This window comes from Labrus bergylta, chromosome 18 (genome assembly GCF_963930695.1).
Source record: "Labrus bergylta chromosome 18, fLabBer1.1, whole genome shotgun sequence".
NCBI lineage: Eukaryota > Metazoa > Chordata > Actinopteri > Labriformes > Labridae > Labrus > Labrus bergylta.
This window is the reverse complement of record NC_089212.1, coordinates 20,380,516-20,396,981: the sequence shown is the minus strand read 5'-3', so window position 1 is coordinate 20,396,981 and position 16,466 is coordinate 20,380,516. Positions and strand designations below refer to the sequence as shown.

Here is a 16,466-nt window from a genome sequence, read left to right as displayed (position 1 = left end):
GGGATGATCCTAAATTGAAAACACATTAGCCGCCAGGGTTTAAGGGCAGGACTAGGACCAGGACCAGGGCGGTGTGAGGCGAGGAGCAGCGACAGACACAAAATGGCTGTCCCTCTGCCTGCGCTTCCCCAGAGACGCGTGGCAATTATCGGCCAGGGCTGCTGGGAGTTCACAATAACAGGTTAAAGGAGCATGTATCCCCCTGACGCTGTGGTCTTCTCGGTCTGCACAGACTCCCAGCCCCCAGCTTGCTTGCCCGCCACCACAGGGAGCTTCCTGTCTTCAAGCAGATCTTATAGACACAGGGACTCGTCAAAGGCCTCAGATAATCAAATTAGGCCTTTGGCTGATGTTTGTCTTTGGAGACTAATGGGCTTAATCTCAAAACAGAGACAACCTCAAAAAAGATTTATCTTGTATTATGATTTTTTTACTTTGTGTATCAGATTTAGTAAAGGTCATCTCAATCCTGGTAAGTGTGTGCCTTTTTTAAAATGTATTCACACACATCCAGAGTCACTGATACCATTATTGCCTACTCATGATTTCAGTACAGTACTTGCACATAACTAGGAGACATAATTTGCAGCCATTGCCATAATAGAATTTAATAATATCCGCATCAGGTGTTAATGAATACCCACTCAGAGTGTCATAACTGAAGAGATCAGGCCGTTCTCATGATGTAGAGGGTCATTATGGGAGGATGGGGAGTCGATATCTGAGAGGAGATCAGGTGAGCTCTGACCGTCTGAATGTTAACCCTCACACAGCCGGAGAGAAACACACAGAGCAGATCTTTTCTGTGACAGAGGCCACATTTAAAAGGGATACTCTTTGTAAACGAAGACTGACTCAAAGAACCTTCTTTTTCTGTTTTAGATATATGCCATTCAGCTGAAATTTACTTTAAACAAAGGTGTCGTCATAGAGCGTATTAGCTGTCCTGTCACATGCAGTGTCCTCGATGCAGTTAGGAAGAACTTGTGAACGCGAACCAGACAAAGACAGACCATACCTTAGTTTGGTTTCACTCTACACCCGAAGCAGACCAGAGTGTGTCACTGCTCGTTCGACCGTGACCACGCAGATCTGAGAGGGGACCAGAGCAAAAAAAAAAACACATGTCCCTCGGATACGTGTTGCTAATGTGGTGCGCACCATGCTCAGCTTAGGGACTCAATGTGTTCCAACACACTGATTGTAACGTCTTTCTTCAGATGGATGATGTTTGGGAAGCATGATACTTGAACAAAAAGATCCTAACCAGGACCAAATGGCATCGGGAGGTCTCTGGTTTCTATATCCTGTACATGACGCCGCTAAAATAGGAATAAGGCTGATGCTTATTCGTTCACCCAATCAGGTGTTAGCCCTTTTATCAATCAGTTGATGGGTATAGAGTTGCTCAGAGTGTGTGTGTGTGAGAAAGGTGATAAGGCTAGGTTAATGTGAGAAGTTGACCAAGGTGATAAGGGGGTTGCGAGGAAGACTGGCGTCAGATAAAGTGGATTAAAAATCGTACCAATCTTTAAATAAATATGGAGTGCTGCTCTTAAACACAAAGTTCATGGGAGGAATAAGTAATTTATGTGTTGGCGAGCAGCCCCAAATTACTTATCATTGGACACTAAATGTAAATACCAATAATAAGTTGAAGTAACAACAATTTAAAATTTAGATTTTTCAAGGCGTTCAGGTTTCTGAAATCATTTGACTATAACAGGGAAGTGTACATAACATTTCATACTTTTATTTTTTCAACAAATCCAACTGATTTATCTTTTCAGTTTCACTTGTTAAACATGAAAACACTACTTGTCAGATCACAAATCTTTTTAATTTAAAGATGCACAAAAAAACTAGATCATTCTGAATGACATTTTGTCGCTGTAACGCGCACTTTTTTTGTTATATTTGATTTAAAAATAAATCATCCCTACTGTTACATAAAACATGTCTCCTGTCTCCTCATGCAGATATTTAAGGTGCTGTATGTGTGTGTGTGTATCAGTGTTCCTACTCTGTTGAGCGTGCACTTCTTTTTTTCTGGGAGGTCAGAGAGCCGAGGGCTTGTCCTGCCCCAGAGGGTACCGTAGTTGCTATGGTTACCAGATAAAGCAATGGGATCCCGTAGTCTCTGCTCTGCTATCTGTTATCTCGCATCAGTGAGCGCAAATTAGCTCCTAGTGCAACATGAGACTCACGGCGCGGTGACTCGACCTGACCTCCCACACCCTTCATACACACACATTACATCTCCACACCTCTATGTTAAACCTTCCACTACACTACACAAACAGACGTACACATAAAAATTAAAAAAAAAACACACTCTCTCTACCTCAAACGGAAACAAAGACGAACTACATCCCCGCCACGTTCCAGTTCCATACCTCAGCCACAGAAAACATAAAAACGTTGGGGTGAATTACAGCTGGTGGAAGATGTTGTTGGATTTTTATTGCCCTCTATTCAACCTTAATTATGATGCTACGTCTGCCTTGTATTTGTGTTTTACATACCTGAGCAGAATTTAACTTTACCGTGCCCACAAAGACAAAGGCTGTGGTGGAGTAGAGAAACGGCAGTGTTCTCTTCTTAGCTCTAGTCATGTTAATAACTTGTGGGAGAGTGAACTCTTTCATTCAGCTCCTTTTTAAATAAGGACAGGAGGGTGTATAGTTTGGATTTACCTCCCTGTTCATCGGCGTCCCACCAGACAGTCAGACTTTAAAGATACCGTTTTTGTGCTTTCAGGGTGTCTTTGTTACCAGGGTGGCTGCTCCTGCAATAACCACTAAAATAAAAAAAAATCTGGTTGCACAGTGATTAGCTGCAGCGCTGTATCACTTAGCATGCAGTCTTTCTGTCATTGCCCACCCCTCTTTTTAAACACAACAAGTACAATCCCATCACACTACCATTATCTGAGCCTGTAAATAAACACGTCAGTCCCTTCAAAACATCTCTGACATTGTAGTTTTTTCAAGTTAACGCAACTATTCCAGCAGTTTGACCGATCAACCCATTGACACGGCATGTGTCGTCATTTACACTGTCCAACTCTCTCTCTTAAGCATCCTTTTTAGATTGTGTGATTTTCTAAGAAAGTATCATAGTGACTCATTTACTGTATTTGTGACGTCTTTGTAACGTGCGTGCTAGAGGCTTTAATTGTTTGGGAGGTGAAGCAGGGAGCTGTTCTGTTCTAACGAGTTCTATAAGATCAGCTCTCTTCAGGGACTTTCTAATCCATTCATCAATGTTTTGGAAAATGTTAGTCGTCCCCATAGTCATCTCATGATGGCGTTTTTATTGAGTCCCTATGACCAATCAGAGGCTCTCGTACTGATGTGTGTGACAGCACTGAGGCATTTTGCAGCTAGACTTACATCACCCCCGTTCTTTGATCAAAAGTTGTACATTAGCAAAGCAGCCGTCGATAACTAGCAGATGTCATTCTGTCATTTTGGTTAATACGTTGATTCTCATTAGGGCATTTTGTAGCTTCAAAAAGATGATGCTGTTGAAGAATAGCTCACATGTACACTTCTTTGTCTTTTCTCAAAGTGTATTTTGTAAGAGAAGAGTTTGTAAACTAGAGACCTTTATGGTAATGTTACTAAGAACACTCCACCATTCCAGTTGTTTTCGCAGTAGGCAAATTCATTTCCAAAAAGCTACTAAACATCACAGTATGCATTGTGTTGTTTTGAGCTGATCATGCATTTTGGTTCCAACATACCAAAAAAAAAAAAGGTAATGAAGGAGCGGCTGATTTTTGCATAGAACGACTATTGAAAAGAAAAAGGCTATTTGTCCTTAATCGACACATTTTGGCTGTGTACAAACCTTTTTTTTGTATAACACAGACTTTTTATCCCACTGTACCTCTCGTCCGGATCACTCTGGATACTTTATGTCAAAAAAAAAAAAAGAAGTTGAGCAGATTCCATACCTGCATTTCGGAGCGCAGAGAAAAGACTGACTGGAGCTAATGTTGGCAGTGCTTCAGTGTTCCTACCTTGTGACCTGATGTATGGATGCTGGAAACAAAGAGGTCTTTGTAGGGAGACCTCGGAGACACAGAGTTCACCCTCAGGTAGAGGCTTATGCTGTCTAAATCATTGCCCGAGCGTTTGTTTAAAACGGGCCAGCGTTGCTATGTAAAATGAAGTGACGGTGTTTTAAGGGTGGAGCGTAAATTTGTCTTGATTTTATTGATAATCCATCATGTAGTGTAATGTGTTTTGGCAGAAGTGCGCGGCCCCCAGTTTTCCTTAAGCTTTCTCTCACCAAATGTGGCAGATCAAATTAGCCTTGATGTGTGTGTTCTGTACAAAGGTAAAATGCTGACTTTTTTTGTGGGGTGGGGGGGGCGGGGGGGGCGGGGGGGGGGGGGGGTGCTGTGTGACCTTCAGCAACCTCAGAATTCTCAGCAAATCAGAGAGACACAGAAAAAACTACATTCGCTCTGTGCTTTATTGTGTTTTTATTAGCTTTTGCAGTCCATTTTCTTCCCTTGTGTTCTGCATTTGTTTAAATTGTGACTCACTTGGCTGCAGCACTCGTGTGTGTGTGTGTGTGTGTGTGTGTGCGCGTGCATGCAGGCAGACACTAATAACACTCCCTCTTCTCCATTCGAGGTTTTTTTTTTTTTTTTTTGTGTGCAGCTGAGTGCCTTGCTCTCATTAAGCCGCCGTTGCGAGCTGCTTGGCACCTGCTTTAAAAAAAACGCGACCACCAACCGCTCATTAACGCTAACGAAAGCGTGGCTGGCAGCCGCGATCCACGCCCAGGCTCGTCAAGTGGCCTCTTGGCTGAAATTAGCTACATTTCACAAACAATTTCACCGACTCGTTACGTTGTTAGGTGTTTATTGGAAGATGGCTGACTCAGACTCGTTGAGGTTATGTGTGTTGTTAGCACACACGCCAGGTTAAGATGAGCCAGCCCACATAATAAACCATAATTTGGCTACAAATTTGAAAATGAACTTCAATTCGCCTCCTCCGGTGTTTAAACTTCAGAGTGACTGCATGGTGCAATATAAGGGGTCATATACTGTATATTTTTACTCGGAGCTTTCTCTTCAGAATCTCCTCTGTAGGCTCAGTCTTGGCCCCCTGACCGCTCCCTCCCCCCCCCCCTCACTGTTATTGTTCCCAGTCTCGGATTTTTAGCTCAAGGTTGCTGTACTATTGACTTGTATTAATTCTGAGTAGGATTCAAAGTCCATTTATTTTCTTTACGGTATGGAAAGACCTTGGTGACATGGCTCCCCTGTGTTTATAATTTTGCTTGTTTCAATTTGTGCTTGGCCTCCCCAGACAGACCCCGAGACATGATGTATCGTGCACCGCCGCCTTATCTGTTGATGTACAGTTTTAACCTTTTTCAGAAGGTTGCCTCTCTCCACTCTGTGCAGACAAGTCTCCTTTTTTTTTTTTCTTTTTTTTTTTTAAACTTCATCCCTTTTCATCCCCCTTGCACAGCACAGGAAATACACACAGCTCTGCGGCTGAATAAAAAGAAGAGCATAACCCCCTTTTCCAAAGTCATCTAATGTAAATGTTTAGGTTTTGTTTCCATAACATTTCCATATTAAGAATTGGCGGCTGTGTGCAGCAGTGGACCGTGGAAACGATGAGACTTTGGGGGCTTGAGCAGCGATGAAGACTGAGCTATGTGTGTGTGACTTTGCGGTGAACTTTCAGCGTGCATCTGCGGGCTTTCTCCAGGGCTGTTAGCTTTGGCCTGTTTGCTCATAGATACAGCACCGTAAATCACACACTGTAAAACGCAGAATGCGCGGATGGGGTGCAGAAGCATGTACGGCTGCAAGGGCCCCTCACAGAGAGAGGGATGTGTGTGTGTGTGTGTGTGTGTGTGTGTAGATACACATGATGTGTGTGAACCATACAGGTTCTATATGTAGAACATGCACTGCCTCAAGGCCTAATCAACACTGCACAGAAGACACATATAGCTGGCTATGTCACGACACCTCTTTCTTGCACTTCATAATTTATGTGGTTAGAATACCTTGTCAAACTTGTAAGGTCATCAATCTAGGTACAAACCCATAAATGATGCTCATAAAGAAAGACTAAAGATTTCCATAATTGTAATTAAAATAACACCTTCATGTGTTTGAGTCCATGTTTGAATGTGAAATGATTGATCACAGGTTCAGCAGTTTATGCACTTTACCTTGGCGCTGAACTTCTGAAGCTCGCCGTGGCCCTTTGGCTAGCTTCCTGTCTGGGTCCCTGGAGGCCCCCCACAACATTGTTAACTGTCTGAGGATATAGAGTGTCTGGGACCGGAGCGCCGTCAAACCCCCCCCTCGAATCTGGTCTTGCATGTGGGGGCTTTTGGTGCTCTTCGTTCAGAGTTCAACTGTGACATGTCTTTATGCATGGCAGCTAATGTTCAAAGAATAGGTATGATCTATATGAGGCAGAGAGGGGCCACCGGTGGCTCTTTGGGGCATAATAAATAGCTGGAAAGATGATTTATCATCTTTGAGAGAGGAAGGAGTGAAACGTAGCATATTCCCCGTGAAGAGCTCCTTTCTTTTAAATAGTTTCTGCACCTTCCAGCAGAGCTTGAGGTGTACAGTAGCTACACTCTATAAAACACAATAGCAGAAAAATGAGCAAAGGGAGAGAACAAAAGATTTAAAAAAAAAAAAAAAAAAAAGAAATCTCTTTATTTAAATGGCCTGAACTGGGTAACAGACATCCTTGGCACTCTATTATTTATAGATTTTAGGAGCTGCGGTGTCTGCCAACTAAGGCGAAGTTGCTTTAGCTTTTAAAGAGAAAGAAACAGCTGGACGCTGCAGCATTGGCTAACATCAGCCACCAGATGCAGAGTGTTTAGTCTCAGACTTTTTGTTGAACTCGGTGATGTGCCAAAGGCTTCCAATGACAGGATGCCGAGGCTTTGGTTTAGAGCTTTGTTATTTCACAGATTATTGTTATTTCACTGCCATTGTAATGTGATCGAGTGTGTATCACCCTGTCAGACAGATCTTAATCTTCCCGGCGGCTTTTTTTTTTTTTTTTTTGATTCTGCACATGTTTCCTGGACTGTGATCAAAGGAAAATACCTACGTGACCTTATCTCTCACAGATCAATCACACTTCTGTCCCATCATCCTATCTCTTTACTTCTTCTTGCTTTTTGTTTTGCCTTTCAAATCCAAAGTCAACAGCTGTAGGCGATTTAAAACAGCACCAGGTAACTCCTTCATAGCTACCTAAGAACTCATTTGGATGACAGTGATGATGTACTAACAAAGGCTCCACTTTGTGTCTTTTGTTCTGCTCCTCAGGTTCGGTCCAGGCCTTGTGATCTACTGGTACGGTTTTATAGGCGAGCTGGACTGCCAGAGAGACAGAGGTATCCTGCTCAAAGACCGCTTCCCTACAGACATTGTCACCCTGTGCCACGCTGCCCAGCCGGACCCACCGCCACAGGAGTCAGAGTAAAGACAAAAAGAGTGAGGAACGGTTACAAAAAAAAAAAACATGGCAGGAAAGCGAGAGGAAGGCAAGGAGGTGGGGAGGGTAAGAACAAGGGTGGATACCGAGATCCGGAAGCAATTTGCCTTTCCTGCAGAGTGAGACTCCTGGCAAAAGATCTGCCCTGAACTCCACCTGACCCTCTGTCTTTGTCTGTTCGTCCTCCCGCTCTCTCTTTTCACTGCCTCAAAGCCGCCGCATGCAAATACACACCGGCGCTGCTGTATATGTGACAGCACAGGCTCAGATTCATACCTGTGTGCAAAGAAAACACCCCCCCCCCCCAGCCTTTCCTGGTCGCGGTCAGCTCTTGGCCCCTGGATGGCCCCCTCGCTGCGGACAGCCAGGGTGAGAGCCGGGGCCAAAGCAGGACATAGAGGCCTTCCTTATCACACCCAAAGCCCTGGCCTTTGTCACTCCTTCCTCCTCCGCTCCGTCGGCAGATAAGAGAGGTGCGGTCCGCAGGCCGAGTGGACAGCTGACTCTCACCTGCGTCACTCAGTGCCCTCTGAGTCGCTCTGCAGGGGGTGAACAGGATCATTTCTGATTAGAGCTGCTCTCTCTGTGACCTTTTTCTACCTTACATCATAAACTGAGGGTGGATGCAGCTATATTTGGTCATAGATGTGTTATCAACACGTTCTCTCTGCTCCTTCTTGTGTGACTTATCTCAATGAAATCGTTTTAATTCAAAATAAAGTATAAAGCTTGACATTTTAGTTTGAATTCTTTTCTAATGGTAACCACTAACCTCAACCGGTCTTCCTGTTTAGTCCTTATTTGTCTGGTGTTAAAAATAGGTCTGGCTATTCACACTCTTAATTTAGGCTTTACTTCTATTCTGCGATACAATGAAGGGTTTTAGTCGTAATTACAATGTTTTTCTTTGGTTACGTTATTTTTGCAACTCTAAATGCTAATATTTTTTAACAGATATAAAGAACAATAAACAATAATAATTAATTACATCGATAATTCACTCACTAAAGAAAACCAAACTGTTTGCTGAACAGCAAGAATATTCAATTTTGAATAAAAATGTAAAGAAAATTATATACACATACTTATATCAATTTATATGCACAACAATGCAAACACACAAACTGTAAATACAAACATATTAATGAATCATAAATGTATAACCATTTTTTAACGACTATTTTTGGGCTTTTTTTATGCCTTAGAGTCAGAAATGAGGACGAGAGAGAGTGGGGAATGACATTCAGAAAAGGAGCCACAGGTCGGATTTGAACCCGGGCCAACTGCTTGGAGAACTATAGCCTCTGTACATGGGGCTCACCCACTAACTGCTAAGCTACCCTTACCCCTATAACAAGTAAATTTTTTCAAAGGAACCTTTAAAGATCAATATTGATTGATCATTTTGTTCAAAAACAAAATTACTTCAGAAATGAAAAATGTTTTTTAAGGTAAAAAAAGAGTAAATTCTCTCTAATAAACTGCTTTTCTGACATTTTCTTTACATATTAAGATGATTCATTATTTATCACATTTACAATGAGTTTTCATTCAAAACTTTTTTGATCCCAGCTTTACTTCCATCATCTGTTAAGCCAAGTGGTCAGCGAGCTCCATAGAGGGAGTTAAGGTTCATGCTGAGTCAGAGAGCTGAGGTCAAATCAAATGTAAATGAATCCGGTCTCTGTGCCACCTTCATGAAAACATTCAGTCCTCTTATCCCTTAATTTGCCCTTTAATATGTTCTCGAAACAAATATTAAATTAAGTTAAGTTATTATTGTTAATAACTATAGATATGCTCTTTAAATCAAAGCATTGCCTCTCCATGATTTCCTCTACTTCTTTGACATAAGCTCTGAGTGCCTACAGGTTCGTAAAAAACCACCTGATCTCCACGATAAGGTGTGTGTGACTATCTAAAGGTTGTCTGTTGCACATCTTTACAGTCCTCTAGTCCTTTTTTATGAGCAGGCACCAATGGAAGAAACACAGTTCGGTGAAGGGATCCTGAAGAGAACATAAAGTTGAGTGATGTTTTTAGAGGCAGATATGCACTGCCTATAGGGGGTCCCTGTCGTGTCCTCCTCTTTACGGCACACGCACACAAAAACGATAAGAGGAAAGAAAGTAAAAGTGTAAAGAACCTGCAGTAACTTTTGGGAATCTCATAATAAGATTAGAATCATTTTACACACGTTTAGTTCCTCTGACTGCTGTGGTATTAAAACTGAGTAAAGCAGACATTTCTACCATTACAGACTTTTATAACGTAACCCGCACTGGTTCTGTTCCTAAAGAGATCCGCCCCCATGGAGAATAAAAATACACTTTTCTATGTTTGTTTGCAGAGTTATGCACGGCTCACACAGTTAGAGAGATATGGAATGTGGGGGTTAAATACCACTAAAGTGTTGCATGATTTGTTACCCTTAAACCTCTAACCCTCAGCCGGCTCCCATCTAGGCCTTGATCCCTCCATGAGGAGGCCAGTGGGTCACTGCGAGGTCGCCAGGCGGCCATGGCTTCCTATGTTGACCCCCCCCCCCCCCTGCTCCATGTGGTACAAAACAACTGTCCCCATGTGTCCAGTTAAACCTGGCCCCACTGCCTGGCCATGGAATGCTTAGACATCACTTTATGGCTCCTGTTGCACACAAAAACAGAGCCATTTAACTCAGGGAGGGAAAATTCTCTTGAATAAGAACAGGGGGGCGGGAAAAATGGAAAACAGCAGATTCAGTTCCTCTCAAGTTTTCAAGCCTTCCTGTCATTGTATTCCAAGATGGCTGTCGCACAAAAGAGGAGTCAGGGTCAACTCCTATAAATTAGGTTCTGCACACAATGCAAACTAAATACAGCTTTTTTTAAATCCACATCAAAGGCAAACGCAGACGGCGGCGTCAGCTGATATTATTTCCCTGATGTGAGTGCAAAAAATAGAAAAAAAACAAACTTCCATCTGATGATTTCTGAGAGCCAGACATCTTTATTTTGTGTTTCTCTTGCCCTTGTCTCCCACCTCTTTTTAGATTCATTGTTCTTGTCACAACAATGGGGCACTCGAGTGCTCTCCAAATAAGGCCAGTTTGGAGAGGTCATTTCCTGCGGCCTAGACACCAGTGCTGTGGAGAAATGTGATCCTCAAGAGGAATCCAGCAAGAACTAGACTGGTTCTAATTTACCTTTTTAATTAAAGGAATTGTTTTATTTACTGTTATAGATGAGGAACACTGATAATAGATTTTATATGGAGGAGAACAAATTGAAAGCATATTTGAAATCATGTTTTTTCTGTTACAATATTGCAGAGAATCTCCGTGCAGAAGGATTTAGTTACACATGTTTTTTGCTGTTATAATATTGGTATCATTTCTTAAATATGTGTCTCCCATGTGTCGGATTAGTTTGATGCAGTTTACAGCATCCACTCTGTTTTGCCCAGGCCCCCCAGGCTATTGGAAGTCCACTATCCACTCAGATGTACATCTTGGCCCAATCTCTTCCACATCCTGCTGTTTTATGCCTCTTCAGTCAATCTGCTGGATAGACCACTGAGACGCTGAGAACGAGAAAGAAGGACAGAACCAGAGACAGAGTGAAGGCTTGGTTCTATCCCTGCAGCAGACCACCAAACATACTTCCTCCACGCTCCTGCGTTATTTATGTGAGGAGAGCTCTGGCCTGTTTCTGCCTCGGGCTGCGTGGTACTTTTAGTAGAGATCCTCTCAGCCTCCCTCAGCCAGCGAGACATCACAGGGTGGAAATAAATAAAAGTTCTCCTGGAAGAGTTGAGAGCAGCCAGTTTGAAATTAAAAAAGGATTTTTTTTTTAGAGGGCTTGAATAACTGCACTGGGAGGGGGAGGGGGGGGGGGGGGGCAGCCTATCTGCCCTTAGCTAACGCAGATAGGAAGAGATTTTATTTTTAGTAAGCGCTGCCTGCTAATCAGAGGCTGTTATTTAAAAACAACAATGGAGCATGAGAAAAATGGTCCGGGGGATTTTTAAATGGCAATGCAGTGGATGTTTGATTGACAGGATGGAGGGCAGATGGTGTGTTTGAGGGAAACTGAACAACTTTGGCACATTAAGCAACTCTAAAGGGCAGGGGGAGATGTGGGGGCTAGTTTTGTTTAGAGATGTATGAGTCACTGAGAATGTGGCTCTAGCAGCAACATGGCCAAAACTAAATCTGAGCTCTCAAGACGCTGCAAAAAAAATAAAAAAACATAGCCACTAAAATATTCCATATTGACAACCCTAAAGCACTGCTTGTTAGAAGGACCAGCTTGGCAGTGGAAGTCTAGATATCTCAGATTGTGTACTTTGCTAAAGAGAAAGGTGTTGACTGGCTCCTCGCTAATTGAGGTATTGCATTTAGATTCAAGCTCTCATTTGTGTAACCCACACCTTCAAATAAATCCAGGAAGCATATTTGGAGTTCCTTCCAGTGAGACCTGATCCGTCATGTCTCTGTGGTCATCGCTGTGGGTCCTGACTTTTGCCAAGATCTCGTACATCAACCATATTTTACAGCGGCTATTTTCGCTTGTCAGCTTTGATTCACCTCCGTTGTTCTAACATGTATTGTCAGGGATAAAAAAAAAAAAAAGGAGGAGGCAAATCCTGCAGAAGAAAAGCAGAAAAAAAAAGCTCTGGGGAGCGTGTGTTTGTGGTTGGAACCACAGGGGTGACAGCCAGCATGGAGGCCGCCTGCTCCAGCGTCGGCCACTGGAAAGGTCAGCCCCCCCTGAGTGGCATTTGGACCGTGACAGAAGTGACCCAGAAAGTTGTGTCATCTCCTGTTCTCAGCGAGGGTCTGGAGGAGGCCTTGGTTACGTCCACACACAGGTACAGGTACGGGCCGGCGCAGGGATGAGCGGCGGAGAACAGCAGGGTAGAGGAGGGAGAGGCAGCCCCCAGTGACATTCTAAAAGACTGGAGCTGTGTGGTTGGAAAATATGACTGCGGAGGGAAAAAGGTTAGCTGCAAGAATCCAGAGACGAAATTAAATTCAGCCAAAACAAACCCTGGCTCACCCTTTCTCCTGTCCTCTATTTGTGAGCATAATTTCCTGATGAGAACTGTCACAAGCTAGTTATTATGAAATAATAACACTTAGAAGGAGGTGGGGCTACTGCACACTGGTGGCGGTGTCCATGGAGACAAGCGTAGCTATTATGGGATGCATCAACCACAGTGTTTGGTGCTTTGAGGGGGGGGAAAGCGGCTTGAATCCAGGGCAAAATCAGAGCTTACAAATCCGGTTGATAACAGCGGATCCATTCCTTGAAAAGTGTGCCGGCTCGTTCAGAAGGAGCCTTGAATTTGTCAAAACACGCCATGCGATCATTTCTCACACAACAACAAATCCTGGCGTGAATTGGTAACGAACAGTCTCCCATTATGCGTCGACTCTGCCGCATTTTAGAAATATTTGAAAGGGCAGATGTGATTGGCTATTTTATTGAATTGTTGCCATGGGTAACCTAATATTTTTGTGCTGTGAAGTAGTTAAACAGCTCATAGCTAAAGAAGGAAAAAAGCAGAGAGGGAGGATGCAGTCTGGATTAACCTTTTCATTTTTTTTTTTTTTTTGTTTGATGCTTCATGTGTTTTTCTTTTTTTGTACTGAGCAATTAAATGTTTGGCTGTGAGCACTGTGCCAGCTCCAGTGCTCTTCAGCTGGAGAAATGTGGCCCATTTATCACTTTTACAACTCATTTTCACCCCAAAACACTCCACTCCTGGGCTGGATAAAAACCCCGCTGCTGCCATGTCCTTGAGTTCCCGGTGACAGGTAAATATACACTTCCATCCAAACACATGTCCCACATCGTCTATATTTGACTTATGGGAGGTCAGCCTGCGAGGGGGATCGATGTTGCAGTTCATTTTTAGAGGCTTGATGATGTCATGTTGCAGTGTACAGTGGGTTATGGGTGCCTGAACTTGTTGCTGTGAGAAAGCAACAGTCTCCACCACTGTCTCCACTCAGACGTGTGCTGCACTGATTTTTTTTATGCAAACTTGAACGAGCCAAATCTTGCTTTTTCCTCCACTGTAACTTCAGCACATCACTTCACTGACACGCAAATGAAGTCCCACAGGGATCATCGTCAGGTCACACAAGAGGGGAGAATGAATGGAGCGATGTGATGTTGTCATTCAAATGCAATGGATCACTTGAACTCCATTGCCCTGTTGTAATGACCCTGTGTAAAGGACCTGTAATGTGGTTTTCCCATTGGGTTTGAGAGAAATCCTACGCCAGACCATTCAGGTGCACAATAAAGTGCTTTTCACTTTCTGAGGACTTCCTGTCTCCAGTGGCGTTCTCCATTAACTCCTCACAGACAGACAAGAGCCTTTCTATTGGCCCAGACGCTCTTTATCGCAGCAGTTATTCCCCCCAGGTGCGGCGCTACCTGGCCCGCAGATAAGATAGGAAGCCGGCTGCCTGTCATTATTGGCAGATGAAGGCTATCGGAATATTGACAACAGTTTACACTCCTTGTTGAGAAACAAAGTTGGACTTGTGAGACAGTCCCTCACAACAGGGGTTTCATTGTGCAGGGGAGATATGAAAACCCATGGTTCCCTGTGGTCACACACCCAAATAGCCTTATGTCACAGCTTCTCCCCCTCCTCCTCCCCCTCCTGCTCCTCTTCAGTTGGCTACTATTTATTCCCAGCAGCTGTAGTGATGTGCTAAAAAAAAAAAAAAAAAAGTTCTTGTCACCAGCTATTGCTTTTCATCACTGCAGCTTCCAACTGCTAACAGGGAACATGCTCGCTCTCCCTGTGTCTCTCATACAGTTTGGTGGGTGAGCTAATGGGCCCAGTAACCTCGTGTAGAATAAAAACACTTAAAAGCACTTTTTAAGTTCTCACAGGTTCAGTTAAAGAGGGCAGGTAGTCTATAAAAAAAATGTAGGTCTTTATGTATCTTCATGACATCACTCATCTAAAACCACGTGTTGTTGGGACGACTGCGAATTGATCTCATGTTTCGCCTGGACATCACTGGGACATGTGTAAAAAACTGACTTGACACCAGTTTCTGTCAAATAAGAAAATACGATTGTGATTAAAAAAAAAAAAGAATGTAAACAGCTCTTGATGCTTTGGGGGTCGATAGATTTAAAATTCGTGTGCGCAATTGTAAGTTTGATAGCAGAGCTTTCCACGAAGCAAATTTTAAACAAATAAATGTAACATTTTTTAAATTTCTTTATTAGTTTTTGAATCAAATAAAATATCAGTTTTCTTTGCATCCTAGTGTAACGTCAATAAACCCGAAATTAATAGCATCTTCAAACGAAATTACTGTTTCTTTTTTAATTTCGCTATTATTATTATTTTTACCTTATTACCGTAAAAACATTGATATAGACTACTAAAAAAATCACACATGCTATAAACGGTAAATAAAAAAAAATGTCATGAATGTGGAAACTATATTTAAAGATGATTAATTATTATTATTTTTAAAAGCTATTGTAACAATGCATTATGGGCCTACATTGTAATTTTCAGTTTAAAAGATCTTCTTTACATCATTATTAAATAAGTCCATAATGAAGTGGACCACCTCTGTGTCTCCATGTGTTATTTCCTCCTCTCTGTAACTCCATCCCAGTGACACCAGTCTCCCTTTCCTCGTCCTCGTCTCTGAACCGCCCCCCCCCCCCCCCCCCTTCCATTTTTCTCTGCATAGACCTATATGCCATTACATTGTTTTGAAAAATAAGAAGAGGTTTTAACTGCCACCCGAGACGATAATGGTTACCGATTCTATACTTTCAGTCTTAATCTTCAAGTGGGCAATGATTAATGATGTCAGTGTTCTTCAGGCCCCAGAACCCTCTCTCTCTCTTTCTCTCTCTCTCTCTCTCTCTCTTTAAACACACACCACGTCTCGTGCTCTTGCAGAGATGTTGCGCTCTCTTATTATGAATTGCCCACTCCTCTCTCTCTCTCTCTCTCTCTCTCTCTCTCTCTCTCTCTCTCTCTGTCTCTCTCTCTGTCTCTCTCTCTCTGTCACCCTCTCAGAAAGAAGGAGCCGGGCAACAAGTCCCCAGGTGCGAAGCATAATATTGACCCTACAATCCATCTTTATTGATTTTACCATCAACGTGGCCGCCTAATACATGCATAAGGAGCTTTATACCTGTGAGTAAATATGAGATGAGTGTCTTTGGAGGTCACATGTACCGCTGCAGGTCAGCCTCTTATCATACAGGAGGTGGAAAATGGCGGAGGGGCTTTTTTTTTTTCTTTCTTCTTTTGCATACATTTCTGGACGATAGAAATAGAAGAGTGCTCTACATCAAAGCTGATAAGTCTTCTTCTTCTGTAAACACATTTACTTAGGCCTCCAGAAGGGGTCGCCATCTTGTAATAACAGTGCGCCCAAGGGTGTGGTGGGGAGGGGGTCTCCAGCTCTCTCTCTCTCTCTCTCTCTCTCTCTGTCTCTCTCTCTCTCTCTCCAAAAAACCAACGAACATCAATTATGTTGGAGTTCATAATTAATTGATTTGAAGTGTGCATTGAGCCTATATTGAAATGTGCCCATTAATCAATAAGCTGGAGATATTTCATATTCTAGTAAACTCTCTCTCTCTCTCTCTCTCTCTCTCTCTCTCTCTCTCTCTCTCCCTCTCTCTCTCTCTCTCCCTCTGTGTGTGTTTGTCTCTCTGCCCTCTTCTGTTATTTACAGTTCTTGTGAAATGTCTCACTTTGCTGCCCTCGGCTACCCGCAAGATATTTCAAGACCTTCCCTTTTCAAAGCTCTCGAAATAACTGAAAATAAATTAAGAATAAAATTTAAAAAAGAACCTTTGGACAACAACCCATAAATTAAGACAATCGATGTTTTCGCCGCTCACTGCTCGGACTTCCGCCTCATAATGGAATAATGTCAGATTTGTTTGCGAGTCTTATGGCTTC

At 42.8% G+C, this 16,466-nt stretch overlaps 1 protein-coding gene across 7 annotated transcripts in view; it reads left to right on the top strand.

Moving 5' to 3' along the window:
* cdin1 (CDAN1 interacting nuclease 1) overlaps window positions 1–8,247 on the top strand; it is a 60,023-nt gene extending 51,776 nt beyond the window's left edge. For all 7 annotated transcript variants that reach the window (XM_020638673.3, XM_020638672.3, XM_065966549.1 and 4 more), the window contains one exon: window positions 7,346–8,247. In XM_020638673.3, the coding sequence (XP_020494329.1) occupies window positions 7,346–7,502 (157 nt within the window). In that variant the 3' untranslated portion in view covers window positions 7,503–8,247. The remainder of the gene's footprint in view (window positions 1–7,345) is intronic.
* The last annotated feature ends 8,219 nt before the right edge of the window (window positions 8,248–16,466 follow it).